At 40.3% G+C, this 16,328-nt stretch overlaps 1 protein-coding gene across 1 annotated transcript in view; it reads right to left on the bottom strand.

Moving 5' to 3' along the window:
• Positions 1-2,468: 2,468 nt before the first annotated feature.
• The window catches only part of tbc1d32 (TBC1 domain family, member 32), a gene marked incomplete at its 3' end in the record, with an annotated part of 55,153 nt that continues 41,293 nt past the window's right edge, over positions 2,469-16,328 (bottom strand). Inside the window, exons 32-34 of the mRNA XM_080831792.1 lie at positions 15,213-15,353; positions 11,476-11,664; positions 2,469-2,588 (exon numbers count right to left, since the gene is read on the bottom strand). Coding sequence (XP_080687918.1) covers positions 2,469-2,588; positions 11,476-11,664; positions 15,213-15,353 — 450 coding nt within the window. The remainder of the gene's footprint in view (positions 2,589-11,475; positions 11,665-15,212; positions 15,354-16,328) is intronic.

Here is a 16,328-nt window from a genome sequence, read left to right on the forward strand (position 1 = left end):
CATTGCTTTGAATGGGCCACCCCAACATTCACCACTGCCATTGGCAATGGGTTTTGGGCTTCTAATTCAATCTTTCATATCATTCCGCAATTAGTCCAGTCACTTAAAGGCACACTATGCAACAATTATGCTTCAGGATTAGGGTTAGGATAAGCAGTTTAACCTTAAAATAACATCTTAAAAAAAATTGGGGCGCTACAATGACTTTTAATATGGAGAATTGCGTCCGTGCCAATGGCATAGCAGGGTCGATAGGCATATAACTGCCTTCTGTAGTTTTGCCTGCCGATGCCCGCCGACCTGACTTTGATTATCTTCTGCCGATCTAGTAAGTAGCTTATTTGCCGTCTTGCTTAGTCTTGTGTTGCACATGATTGATGTTTGACTGTGGAAGGACAGTCGTTGAGTAATTAGTTTGTCATAATGTCAAATTCAGCACATTTCAAGAGATTTTGTTAGTTTTAGCTGCTAGCATACCTTTAGCGAATAGCTATTAATCCTTAATGCACCTTTAACATAACGGAAACTTAGTTGAAGTCAGCAAGTAATGGGTTGCTATGCAACACCTTAACATTTTTCTATTTCTATGCTGTGAAGAACAATTTTTTCTTAGCGGAAGTCACGAAATGGCAACAAAATTGTTAAAAAGAGGCATTTTGGGGGAAAGTCTTTTATCGTTTTGACAAGGAAGCAAATAATAATCAATATAATGTATAGTCGGAGGTCATTTGGAAAAATAAATCTAGCTGTGGGTCACAGGCAAAAGTTTCAGTTCGTATTCTGTGGCTCTGGACGAGAGCACTGACATAAATGATTATAAACAGCTCGCAATTTGTTTTCCGCTGTGTTAACAACCAGTTTGAAATGACAGAGGAAAAACGTTGTGTAAAAACAATGCAAGCCCGTACTACAGCTAAGGATGTATTGTAGCAACTGTGTGTCATGGAAGTTGCTCTGAAAAATAACAGCAGACGTTGCACTTATGATCAGCATCTCAGTAAACTATTCATTTTAGATCACTATAGATGGATATATTTATTAAAAATACATTTATTTTATAAAATAAAACAATTCTGATTTTTGCTTAAACTTTATTCAGTTTTTTGCTTTGTTTTGTTTGTTTCCAGCCTTGTTACCAACTATACAAAAGTGGTGCAGTACAGCATTTGCTTTGAAATGTATGAAGGAAAAATAAAGATGTAGTTGTGGGGATGAAGACATTATCCCACTATTACTGCTGTATATGTAAGTCATGGGCTATCAATGAGACAAAGTGATGCATAAATGCAACTTTAACAAACACTATAACTATATGCAACTATAACAAACTGCCTTAAATGGTGCCTTTTTTGGGGGCGTCCCTGTTGTTCTCCCTTCTGTCTGTGCATTACCACAGTGGGAGGGCTGCCCGGAAAGCAAACCAAACTTAGTGACATGTTCTGTCTGTTGATTTCAGTAGGCCTTTAATCACAGCGTGGCACCTCCACACATCAAAAATTGCTGCTACTGCTGTGCTGCAGCTATTATCAATATCCTGTTGATTAGCAGACATTACTTAGCTGACTGACCTACTGGTTTGAAGAATTTCATCAATTTTTCTGAGGTTCAAATCGCAGTAACACTAGTTCCTGTGATATGCACAAAACTCCACACTGTTCAGACATCACTACATGAGCACAGTGATTGTCTTCTCTCTTTTTTTAAATCAGATTTAAAATTCATTCAAAATAAACAAACAAGCGATTTTCAAATAATTTCAATTTCAAATAAAACAATGGACGAACATATATTAAGTATTACACAAAATGTATTTACAGATTTTGATAGCGACAAAGGAGGTGCCGGATCCCATCAAATAGGTGCTGCTTCCAGATCCGGTTCCTGCATAAAAGGCTTAATGAATGTTTGCGTGGGTTGCTGTTGTGAAGGTACCATGAAGCAATAACCATTAATCAAGGCAGTGAACAATGTAGTCTTCAATCAGCAGAATTGTATTTGCAAAAAGCCACAGCATAGTGCTATCAATTGTTATATGCACAACACGGACAGCTAACGACTACAAATAAACTATAGAGGCAATAAATACAGTGGGATCTTTTTACGATAGTGTTCTATTACCAAAACATGCCTTCACTAAGCATACTACCAAGTGTTAAAACACACCTACACGTGTATGCAAATAGTCTCAATCAAACACACTCATACCACTTAAAGTAAATGATATACACACACAAAATCAGATGCAATGGTAAGTGGCTCGCCTGTTGTGACATGGAAGTTCTGTCTGGTAGTTCTAGTGGACTGGACTGTTCAGTATCAAAAGGCTCTGAGTGGTTTTGAAACAAGAGGTTCCAAATTAGGATGTTCAAAGTGTGTTCAGTACACAGACATTTCTGGAGACTCTGAAAGGTTCTGCATCCAGAGTTGATAAGACGCTCGTCTCAAAAGGGTTCCAGAAGATTTTCCAATCATCCATTAGCATGCAGGATACTCTTCATGTCCGTGAGGACCATGGCTCTGTAGCGGCGCTCCAGTCCCTCCATGAACTCCAGGTAGTTACTCACCTTGAAGCCTGAAATGGGCTCCTCCTAGTGGACAGGCAGGAACAACAGGTTACACACACCCTCTGAGCAGGACACACCCACACCCAGACCCAGACCCAGACCCACACCCACACTCACACTCACACTCACACTCACACTCACACTCACACTCACACTCACACTCACACTCACACACACACACACACACACACACACACACAAATATGTAATACATTTCTTGTAGGGGTATGCAAAAAAATCGATTCACATTCGTATCGCGATTCAAGTGCTTCCGATTCAGAATCGATTCATAGAATTCCAAAAATCGATTCATATTGGAATTATTATTATTTTTTTTTTAATTAACGTTGTTTTTGGCTTTGCAAACTGTGTAGTAGGCTAACGTTACGGTTTGAGTGATGGTGAGCGCGATACGGCGAAAAGGTTGATAAAAAGCTTCTAAATAGAAAGTTTACCTTTAAAAGTTGTGATGTGCAAAAGAAGCGAGCTTCACTGTTGTCTGAAAATGTCAACAGGCAGCTGGCTGAAAGCACAGAAGTAGTAGGCTTACCTTTTATTGGTAACCTAACTTGAAAAAAAGAAAATATTAAGCCATGGTTTAACTGCACTATAGGCTGAGTCTGAAATGTGCACTTTATAATTTTATTTTGTACCGCCCTGTTTGGCAATGTTGTTTTTCAAAAAAATAAAACATTGCATAAAGCAAGCCAATTCACTTTTCCATGAAAAGAGCATTAAAATAAAATATTAAAATATATTAATTAATTTGCGATATATCACGATTCATTTTGAGTTAACTATGACAAATGCAATTAATCACGATCGTTTGACAGCACTAACATTTACATACTGTGAATCAATTTTTTTCAGTCGAGAATCGTTTTTGAATCGAAAATCAATTTTGAATCGAATCATGAGCCTAAAAATCGGTATCGAATCGAATCGTGCCATTTTCTGAATCGTGCACCCCTAATTTCTTGTACTTAATCATAACTGGCTTCTCCAGTATTTTGTACAACAGCAAGTCATTTTTCCTTTAAAATGTCCTATCGGGGGGGGGGGGGGGGGGGAATATCTGCTTGTGTTATTCCCCCCTTTTCCCCATTTATCCAGTACCATATAGACAACATGGGTTGCCAGATCAAAATACGAACACTGCATGCGACTGCAATCAAAGTAAGCAAACAAACTGGACCAACAGAAATAATATTTGATTCTACCTGACAAAAAAGCCTTAGCATCCTAACATAGTAAAATGCGGGTCAATACCGGAGATGCATTTGAAAGATGGAGAGCCCAGAGGCCGAGTTGGCTTATTGTCTCCTGAACAGGTAAGCATTGAGCTTCAGCTAATGTTAGCTAACCATATCACGGCTTCTAGTAGGGATGGGCAAGTCTCACCAATTCTAAGCATTTCTCATGTCTAGCGTACGACACTGAATCTCAGGGATCTCACTAGATCTCACATATTTTCATGTCCGACTATAGTCAACAAACCATTATATTCAATATTCAGCATCAATGAACAATTTATCTTGAACCCAACCAGACCTTTTTACAAAATCCAAATGTAACAATATGCATGCACTTGTTGTCTTTTGTTTGTATGTGTGGACGGTGGGGATGGTTCAGGGATGTTCACGGATTTCAATCATGTTAACTGGATGCAGGACCTGTACTCTCTCTGTTGCTCTTCCTCTAGATCCTCTGCCTATTGTCAGTGGCGCAAAAAGTGGGTATGCGCTGTATGCGGCGCATAGAGGCGCCGCACCATGGGAGCGCCAAAGCGATGGTAAAAAAAAAAAAAACATGTTTGGGGTATTTTCTATATGTAGCTGCTGTTGTGCGTTTCTAAATCATTTCTGCATTTCCTTAATTTTATAACATTTAAGAGGACTAAACAGGCTAGAGTAGGCGCCTTATCTCTTAAGATTCCATAATAGAATTTTGACATAGAAGAGGGAGCGTGAGGCCGTGACCGCTAAACACACAAGCAGTTCGAACTAAGCTACGAGTAGTGAGTTGGTTGGATGGAAGATGGATAAAGCAAAAAAACTGTTGGGAGCTTTGGGAACAGAAAAAGAAAGAGGGAAAAGGAGAAGACATGTCAGGGGATGCGACAGCAATTAAATAAGTGGATGGTGAAAGGCAACAGGTAGGTTTTAAGGCAGTGGTGGTCCGTCAGGGCCTTCAAGGCCTTCTCTGCTGGCCTAAACATCATCAGAAAATAAATGTAATAAATACATTTAATTTTAATATTTTCTTTTCATAAATATGTATTCAATTATTCCTCATAGTCCATTATCTTCATTTCATAGCTTCCAGCGTTGTTAATTTATGTTAGAGCTTTCATCCAATCATATTTCAGCTATCATGTGTTTCCACGCTCCGAGAAACCTTCCCCGAGAACAGAATTCTTCCCTGAGGCCTTCAGAATTCACATTGAAGGCCCGTGTACATCTGATTGGTTTTCACAACTGACTGTTTCAGTTCATTTAAGTTGAATGAACTGAAACAGACAGTTGTGACAACCAATCAGATTTCGAGTTGGCGACACTGGGCCTTCTAGAAGGCCCGGAATATTTCTTTCCTCGCGTTGAACGTGACACGTAAACGTCCTTTGATTGGATACTGAGGCAGACCGGTGCAGCGCTTCAGTGATTAGCTGGCTAATGCGAAAACGGAAAACGCCGTACATCGGTTTCAATGTTTATTATGCTAGTTGTTTCAATTGGTAAGACTAAATATAATTACATTAACCAACTCAAATAAACTAGTTTACACCAACTTGATAATTCCAGTTTTTGATACAATTACAACGCCATTTTCAAGACGGAACTTTCAAGAAAAACTGGATATCGTGAGGATGGGAAGTTAAATGAAACTGCTTTGCAGGTGGGACAATGCGATGTTTAGTGGACAAACTTGTTTAAGCTCTCATAGGCTACTTTCGGTAGACTCAATAAAACTTTGTAGACTAATCCCTGAAAATCGCCTTTTATTTTTAAGTTGTGACAGTAATATCCAAGCGATCATATAACTGAGAGTTTACTACTCTCAATGTATTGTTAATACGGGTGTATTGATTTTAAATGCTCCGGAAATATTAATAAAGTCTGTTGTACTCGACTATGTTAAGGTGATGCAATGCTCACTTATACTGCCTTTCTGTATAAATATAATGGTTCGAGAGCCATGGCGTCATAATGATAGTATTAGGAGGTGGATTCACTCAGTTTAACATCGTAGGACATCGCTGAAGGCCCAGTCGTGAAATGCACGGACCGCCACTGTTTTAAGGTGACTTTACGTTGAAGTGTATGGTGAAAGGCAACAGGTAGGTTTTAAGGTGACTTTGTGCTTGGAGGCTTGCAAATAATGTTAACAGACTAGCTAGCAGGCTAGCTAGCGTTTGCTAACATAGAAATGTAGCAGCCAAATGAGGGTTTATGGCTAGCTTAAGCTTCATCAGTTAGGCTGATGATATATTTAGATTTTGGTTAAACCCCTACTGTACCAATCCCATGTATGACACATCTCAATTTTATTAAGACAAAAATAACAACTGGTAAATATAAGGTGGCAGACGGGCTCTGGTCGCATTCACAGTAACTAACAAGAAGCTGGAAACGTAACTCTGTTTACCATGGTTACCATTAGCTGTTCATGTTAGCTGTGCTGTCAAACATACAGGCTATCTATTGGCATGATGCAATACTAGATGAATGGGCAAGTGCAAAGGCACGGCGTGTTATTATTTAGTAGCAACTAAAGAGCACTCTAGAATATTTTGGTAGCAGCATTGTTACACATCATCACCTTTAAAGATCTTTATTTGCAGGCTTACTCTTGCGTTTTAAGGCATTATGTTGCAATGGTTATCATTATAATGTTAATGTTTGCAACTGTTCATTATTTACTAATATATATTTGTGTGTGTGTGTGTGTACAGTATATACTGTATGCACCATAGCGTACCATTACCATTATGGTAGGCATGCAGTGACCTGATATACTTTAAAATAACCCTTTATTATTTAAAGCCCATACATGATGATGTCTGGCACACTTATTTATTTATTTATTTAAGAAAAGAAACGTGTGGGGGGGGGGGGGGGGGGGGCGCAAAATTGTTGCTGCATACCCCCCTGACACTGGGCAGTTGCACCCCTGCCTATTGTACCACTAGGACCTGCACTCTCTTCCCCTCCTCCTCTCTCTAGCTCATCCACTCCCTCTGCCCCTCATATCAGTGGCACCTGACCAGCCCTCACTGGCTTCATTTGACACTGGTGAGGACATTTTATAACTGAGATCTGCATCAGGCTGCAACAAGAAAGAACAGTAGGCTACTACAAAATGTGGAATTATTTATACGTTATCTGTTAAATTTAGCAATATGTTATCATTATCTGGGCCTAGAAAGACTTAACTCCAACTCCAGTGTGTAGCCTATTTTCGGAGCAGTGGGCTAGTTTTCTGGATAACATACATAGCCAGCCATGCATCAAGCCAACACAGACAGAGTATAAAAAATTCATATGAGCTGTTTTATCATTTGCAAACAATACAAACACTGTAAAAGTATACTGATCTACGTATGGTGTAGGACTCGTCTTCGCTTGCAATTATTGAAGTTTAATGTGGAGCTTGTCTTGCGCTCCTTTGTGTAGGTTCAGTGTCCTCAACCTGGCAACCAGTGTGAGCTTTGAGTCTGGGGAGGAGGTAGACAATGCTCTCCAATATTTTTTATTTGCAATGCAGTACCAATTGTGAATGCTTCTTGTCTGGACTTCAGATAGCTATTTAGATTTTAGCTGAATTACTGACATGGTATGTGCTCTCTTCAAGAAAACCTAATAAATCAACTTTTATTCTGCAGATTCCGCAAGTCAGTACTGGATCAATGAGGACTGTTGCATTCATTGAGAATTTTTTGTTTTTAAATGAGTAGAAGGGGATATTAAGGTTTAAGGAAGTATATTACAATATAAAAATATTTAAATAAAAAATCATAGACAAAAGGCCTTGAATGCCACACAACATAAATACCAGTTATGAAAACAACAGGTAACACATCCGTCAATCATTTACTATTGTGAATAAATAGCTTATATCAGCTTTCCCTCCTTCAGTGGGTGTTTTGACTGTTTGTCAGTCTGTCTAAGGCAATCACTTTGGGGTTAAAGGACACATCTGGAAACAACCTGTTGTGGAGGTGGGCGGTGGTGAAAAACTGCATTACCAAGGTTATGCCTGCGAGGTTCCCTACTCAGACCCGTCTTTCCAAGGCAACCCAGCACCATGAATCATCATCCATACTTTGAGATCTGCCAAATCAGTCTTCAAAAAGTCTTGTTTCATCATTTACACACACATTTCAGCCAGTTCTCTAAGACCACTTCCTGTCATTAACATGCATCAGGCCTTGGAAGGCTTACCATTTATGTTACAAGTTGAAGAAAAGAAGTCAAGGCTTGAAGAAAAAAACAACATATTAAAAAAAAAAAGTTGTTTTGCAACTAATGAGGCAACTGATATAGCATACAGGGCCTTTAATTGGCTGAAACCAACCAGTAAACAGGATTCCGTTGTGAGCGTGTCGATGGAAAACATAAGGTCACCATGCACCTTGGCAGCGTTTCAAGCATTTCTCATCTAACATCCGCAGCAGCATCAAGACAATCAGGCTGTGCCGTTTGCCTCTCAGAGCAGTCAGGCTCCTGTTGCATATACTTGAGTGGCTCTCTCACTCTCTCTCACACACACACACACACACACACACACACACACACACACACACACACACACACACACACACACACACACACACACACACACACACACACACACACACACACACACACACCCACTCTATCGCTCTCTCTTTCTCTCCCCCTCCCTCCCTCTGTCTATTCTTTAAGCCAATGTAGAGAGGATGCAAACAATATGAAACCGAGCTGGCACAGAGAGCACTGTCAAGTAGAGGATAGCTGTTGCTTGTGAACGTAAGAGGGCTAGTAATAGTAAAGTAGTAGAGTGTGACATCTATGGTGTATCTTGGGTTACTGTTATTATGGGCAGTCTTACATAACAGTGGGCTGTCCACTGAATAGGCTTACAGTGCCCTCCACAATTATTAGGATACATGGTATCATGGACTCCATCAAAAACCAGCAGATATTAAATTAAAACCTAAAAGCCCCCTCCAGTAAACTTAAAATGGGCTCAAAAATGGTTCACCGACCGCAGAATAAAGGTTTTGCCATGGCCTTTATAGTCCCTCGACCTAAACCCCATAAAAAATATGTGGGATGAGCTGAAGCCGAGTCTACAAACATTGACCTCAGAATCTAAAGGATCTGAAGACATACTGTACTGTATGTAGGAATGGTCTCAGATGTGTTCACCAACCACCAATCACGCATTATAGGAGAAGACTCAGAGCAGTTATCTTGGCAAAGGGAGGCTGCACAAAACATTAAATTAAGGGGTGCCAATAATTGTGGCACACATGTTTTGGGGGAAAATATGTATTTAATGTCAACAATTTTTTTTTCTTTCAATAATCTTACTTCAATGAAAAGGTAATATTTTTGTGAACATGTTTGAGTGAAAGACCAAGAGGATAAACAGCAAAGACATATTTTAGCCTGTTTTGCTCATATTCACTAAGGGTGCCAATAATTGTGGAGGGCACTGTAGATGCCATTCCAAGATCCTCAGACTGAGAAACCCTGGATAAAGTATACATAATTGAGAGAAAAACGAATGTGATGTAACAGAGGAAGAAGGAGAAGAAGAAGAAGAAGAACCTTTTTTTGAAGCTGCAGATGGAATTTCAACACTTACATAAAGGGAAAACATTTTCACATTAATAAGCAAAGGTAGAGACTATTAGGCAGAGGTTTAGCAAAAACAATCCCTGATGAAAAAACCCACTAAAGACACAGACAAGGCGAAGGGAGGGGGCTTGCTTTGAAAGGCTTTTTAAATGTGATGCCTTTGTACAGGCCTTTGAATGTGCAAAGTTGGCCGCAAAACCTACGGTAGGTAAGTATTGTGCGGTGACAAGCAATTACGTCTGAGTTGTATGGACCAAAGACAGGGGCTGCGATTCAACTTGTTTTATTTCATGTCTGGCAGAACGGGGACAAAAGGGACTCGCATAATGTCTTTTCTTTCTTCAGAGCCGCCTCAGAAACGGCGATAACATGCATTTTCCATTTCAGTCTTTAATTTAGATGAAATATAGATAAGAGTTTTAATCTTGGATGTGCTAAAAGAACAACAACATAATGCTTTCAGACAACCTGCCCACAACAATGAAAACTTCATGGTTATCAGTGGCACTGCCTGAAAGCGCATGCCTCAAACTTTCAGAGCTGAGGCAAGAACAGGGAAGTGATAATGGTAGAACACTCTGTAGAACGCACACAGACACCAGGCTTGCTGTGTTGCCCCCGCAGGGCAGTCAAATAGTCTTTGTTTGTGTGTTTGTTTTTACTCTTTCTCTATAACAATATCATATACTATCACCGATCCACATGGAACCTGGCATGATTGTAGCCCCACATGGCTGGCATGGAATATATGGTTTGTGGCCCAAGGTGGGTGTATCCCTCTGTGCTAGCGCCCCCTCGTATTATGCACCGCTATGCTTTAGATATTTATAGACCTTGAGCATGGGGTCATCTGTACCCTACTGTGGGCCTGACACAGACACACACACACCCACACCCACACCCACACACACACCCACACACACACACACACACACACACACACACACACACACACACACACACACTAACACAGATCTAATATCTGGAAGTCTCACAACAGTACATAAATGGGTATTGCGTTGGGTTGTTTTTATTTGTCCTCTGTGTGTGTAAACTGTGTCTGTGGGACATCCAGCGAGGCAGAATACCAGCAGGCCCCAGCACTGAATGTGCAGGTATGAATGATTTATGTGAGTGCATTAGTGGGTGTTTGCACAGTAAAGTATGCACATTTTCTGTGTGACCTCATCTTGGGGAACAACTGAAGTTCTTTATCATGAGTGGATGCATCCAAATGTTAGCCTGACGATGTCATACTCATAATTCTAGTCAGAATATGAGTCTGATACTGAACAATTGGGCTGTGATTATGGGGCGTGTTTCAACGAACCAGGGGGAAAAAATGCCTCTTCGCTCAATTGGATACCTAGAACCAATCAGAGCAACGTAGTATGACCATCTGATACATTAAAACTTTAACCTGATCCTGTAGGAGGGACGGTAAAAACATCTCTTCGATAGACAAAAGCCTTGATCGCGTTTCTCTGTTCCTCTTTTAAAATGAATACGCTGTCAATATCTGTTGAGATATGCCTGCTCACGTTACTAATTAGCAACAAGACTATAGCAAGCTACCATGTATTTTAATGTATTTTTGGTTTACGCGTTAGCAATGACCTAACAATAATGGTCTAGAGCGCTTCAGTTAAGACATACAATCCTCGGCAACATTCGTGTTGCACATATACAACTAACCGAGTCAATGTAGGCATAAAAGAGTCGTGTAGATAGCATAATTTACATAAAATATATCCCACTTACAAGCCGGATACGCCGCCATCTTTTGGAGGATTTCGAATTTACCGCTTGATAATCTGTCCATCATCCTATAAAGCCCGCCCTGACAATTTGATTGGTCCGGCTTTATCTGTCCGATGAAACTCTCTCCCAACTAGCTCAGAGCCAGACCAAATCTCCCTGACCAAAATGTTTGTGGGCGGGGTTTGGGCTGGTATCCAGGCTATCCAAATGTATGACCATGTGTGCAAATTTAGGAACGAGTGTGTTTGTGTTTATGCATGTGTGTGTGTGTGTGTGTGTGTGTGTGTGTTTGTCTATGTGCTTACCTTTAGAAAGACCTGTAGGTCCTGTGTCTGTGCGTGGAGCAGGATGTCTGGCTGCAGGTGTTTGAGGACGGCAATACACATGTACACCTGGTAGTCTGGCCCCAGTACGACACAGGTGCACACGTAGTGACAGATCTCAGGCCAGTCCAGGTAGTTCCAAAAACACTGACCCAACCACTGCACACACATCTGAAACACAGAGAGTGAGTGAGCATGTGAGAGACATAGAAAGTGAGAAAAAACCTTCCTTAGTCTGACCTATGCATTTTTTTAAATAAATTCAGCATTAGATGACAGAGAGAAATCCCTAAAGCTTCCTCGAATGCCCCAGTGCATTAGCATGTGATTGGTCACCTCAATCAGCCCACGGCTCAGTTAACACAAGAGCACCTCATCACACGGAGCAGCCTTATTATCAGCAGTGGCCTTCAGGAGCACGGACGCACCGTGAATCTAAACAGGGTTGCTGCCTAAATACCAATTCTCCATGGGTTCTGTCATATACCCTACAAGGATGACCAGATCTAGATCCAATAAAGCACTCACAAAAGGGTTATAAAATGAAATGGTCCTGGTGAAAGAAGGGGGATAGAACATCACAAGAAATCCTAATAAAATCTGATAATGAGGATAGATCCACCGGTGATCTTCTCTCTCAACGTCTGAATTACAACCCTGGCCATCCATCAGTGTGCATCCATTGCTCCTGAGTCAGATGAATGTAAACCTGCTTTTCAGACACCTTCCTTTGATTAGAACCATCCTTTCCTGTCACACTCCTTTTAACTGATATAGGACACATTTCTCTGAAAGCCAATGAAGGCCAATTGAATGCTATGAAGGTCACCACATGAATGGAAGCCCACAACCATTGGTGAAGAGGATTTAAAGTAAGCAACCTGAGAGTGAAGTCATAAACTTTTCAGAGATTCAGCTTCAGAAAATGGCTAAATGTCACAGGTCTCTGAATGCTTATACAGTTTCAAACTGGATTTAGACCCCAATCACAGGCAAGTCTGATAGCACACCCCCACCAAGGCCAAACCAAAGGTGAAAAGCAAGACAGATAATAATAATAATAATAATAATAATAATAATAATAATAAGACTGAACGCTAATACTACTACTATTATTTGTGGTTATCAAGCCAAGTCAAGTCACATTTATTTACATAGCCCATTTAGTTGTACCAGAGTGCTTTACTCTCAATGTGGATCAATTAACATCAAAACTAAACAAGAATAAAAGAACAGAATAAGATATTAAAGAGACTTAAATATATAAAATATACCAACAAAAAAAGATCATAAACAAGCTAAATCTAAAAGTAATTTAAATAATGATATACTTTTTAAGTCTATATACTAATCCAATAAATGTACAACATTGAAAGTTCACTCATTTGCTGTAAATAAATGGAGTTAGATGAATGTCTATATATAGCAGTAGAAACAAGTTCTGACATATCAGTGTTTCTGATATTCAAACTAAAAAAGAACATTCAATGCAGAACATATTTTATGGCGAGATTCACTCATGAAAAGGATGGGCTTTAAAATTCTAAAAGCCATATCATTACAAGGACTGCTTACACACCCATAATTACATTGATGTGCTTGAAGGGAGAATAATAAGCCAATTTATAAATTAATTTGTTAAACATGTGCCTGAAGTAAAAAATACATTAAATTATTTTCTAGCTTACACAGCTCAGAGCTTCAGGGTCTTTGAAACACAGATACATTTTAACAATTCATACCTAAAACTGAAAGGACTAAAATTTATGATGCAATATTCGTGATATACAGTATTTTATACATCACCCGTGGACTCAGATCTAAATCTTACTGACATTAACAGTAGTAGCAGTAGTTTGGCTCTATTACATATTTAATTTACTGCTGATGTACCTGTGATTTAGGAACAACTTGTGAACAATCTTCCCCTGTGAATCTAAGTACCTCATAAAATGTACATTGTGGATCTGGGTTTCTTCTCACCTGGAGAGGAAAACCCCTTTAGGCTGTTTTGAAGTTTTGAAAGAAAACAAACAGCAACATATTAATATGTGCTGTTAATGTGCGCTGTGCTGGAGATTGTATTAATTTCACATGCCCCTCTTTATTGCAATACTGCCTTGTGCAAGTAAAAAAAATAACAATAGTGTAAAAAAAAAAAAAAAACATTCAAATGAAATATAAAACAATAACAATATATGTGAATTGATAAATACATTTATGAATAAATACAAGTTTACTTATTGGTAAAGAGAGGGAAAGGAAAGGAAACCTTATTTGAACATCAGGACCATGGACAGTACCAGAAAAGAGGGCCTGCTTCAACCATAATGAGTACCATGGACAGTTCCCACACAAAGGAGCAGAGACACTTAGGGCCTGATTTACTAACATGCGACCGCTGCTTAATCTGCGCTCGCACATTAACGCACGGTGTTTTTGCGCATTTTACTTGGTTTTATCAAACCAGATCGCGCTGGGCAATCTGTGTTTACTCCGCCCTATATAGGGCCTGATTTACTAACACTGCGACCGCTGCTTAAACTGCTGTCGCACATTAACGCACTGTGTTTTTGCGCATTTTCCGTGGTATTTATTTAGGAAGAGAAAATGAAGGTTCAGCGAGGTGGAGATAGATATATATTGGTTCACGTTCGCTCAATCACTGAACCTGATTCAATGTGTGCGCTGCTATATTGTTGTTCTGCCCGCCATCACCTACAGCGAGATGTTTAAAAGAACACGATTATAAAGAATATGCTATTGGTGGCATTAATGCATAAACTGTCTATTATAACAATATAGATGTGTACATGGCGAGATTAATAATTTCTACAAGGGACAAGGGTTCACTACAATATATATGGACGTGGGTGCAATCAATGGTTCCGATTACGTTCGGAAAGTTTGCGATTTCAAAGTCCACAATTACGTTCAGAGCCGAACTCGCGGCATTGTATGGGTAGCTAGCGATAGTCATGGCTCTGTGTGTGTGTGGGTGTGTGTGTGTGCGCAAGTTCAATGCCTCTCTCTCTCTCTCCTGCGGGCAACGAGAGTGAAGTGTCTTTCTCCCGTGTCTGCGGGGCAACGTGAGTTATAAGTCAATGTTAATGTTGACGGTGGAAAGGGGAATTCACTTTTCCACAAACTGGTTGAAATTATCCGGAGGCCAATATTTGCAAATTAGTTTTAACAACAGATGGAATGGAATGTGATCGCTGGGTGGAGGGTTGGATGTCTCTCTGATCTGGTCCAGTAATTGAAGTATTGCGTGGCTGGTTAACCTGTACCGTCTAATAATTTGTGGTTCGCTTAACTGAAAATGTGTTATACGAGTTGAAAAAAATATTTCTGTGCGCTGTCATGCGCTGTTTAGTTGATATTTTAAGACAGAGAGGTTATGATTAACAATCCTTGAAGAGTTACCATCAGGAGAGCGAATGTGATTGTTATCTGGTGGATTGTAATCATGATCCATGGATCATACCACAGCAAGTAAGACTACAGGAATGATATTTGGAACAGAAGCTTCACTGGGGTATAAGGTAAACAAACAAACACACACACACACACACACACACACACACACACACACATACACAGGTTGTGTACCTGTGAGGAAGTTGACACACACACACACACACACACACACACACACACACACACACACACACACGCAGACGCACACACACACACACAGACACACACAGGTTGTGTACCTGTGAGGGGGTGAAACCAGACATGCGGAATGCGGAGCTGACCAGCGGCACCTCAGCCTTCAGCAGTAGCTCCACATAGTGTGCTGTGCACCAGTACACAGCAGGGATGCCTGACTGAGCCAGCTCTACCGGGAGGTGCACCTGAAATACACGCACCATTACACACACATAAACACACACACACACACACACACACACACACACAAAAACACGTCAGCATTAACTTTTCATGTCAGAACAGAAATGCATATTCCGATGTTCTGATGGGGGAAAAAACCTGCAGGAGATCCTACGGATTATTTGCTTGCATATGCTAAAGCCCCAACTGACTGTGAAATACATTTGCCTACATACTCTAGCCAACTAAAGCACTCTTTTGCATTTCAACAGAATGCCTTACCCCTTTTTTTCCACCTCCCTAAAATGCTTCATCTACGCATCTGAAATAACTAAGAGGCAGAGCATTTGAACTCACGAAAGGGCAGAAAGAAACAGTGCGTGAAAAGGAATGAGCTGGCATCATCAAGAGCTACTCTGATAAGACTCTACTGCGTGTGCTTATTCGACAGCAAATATAAAGAAAAAAAAATGCTTCTCTGGCCAATGCTATCCTGTACTGTGTGTGTGTGTGTGTGTGTGGGGGGGGTGTATGAGACGAGATGAAAAAGACCAACACAAAAACACACACCCACACAAAAACTCGCCCACTTATGTTTATACTCTCATCGTCATCAAAGAGGGATTTTTGGAGCTACATATTCAAATGGCGTAACAGACTGAGAGGCACTTAAGGCTCCCAAACCAGGCAAACCCATATGCTCACACCACACACACACACACACACACACACACACACACACTCCTACATAGTTTGTCATTGCAATGTGAAAGTTGTTGACAAAGTGGACCATGGTAAATTCACAGGGGATTACTTACAGTGCATGAAGGGGAACGTACTCTCTTCAACCACATCACCAATACCACATTACCACTCTCCCATCCTCTCTTTCTCTCTCTCTCTTTCTCTCTCTTTCCCTCCCTCCCTATTTCATCCTCTCACTTTTGCCGTTATCCATTTGAATCTGCATTCTTATAAGCTTTCTTTCTTTTTTTTTC

The sequence above is a fragment of the Sprattus sprattus genome (assembly GCF_963457725.1).
Source record: "Sprattus sprattus genome assembly, chromosome: 2".
Taxonomy (NCBI): Eukaryota; Metazoa; Chordata; class Actinopteri; order Clupeiformes; family Clupeidae; genus Sprattus; species Sprattus sprattus.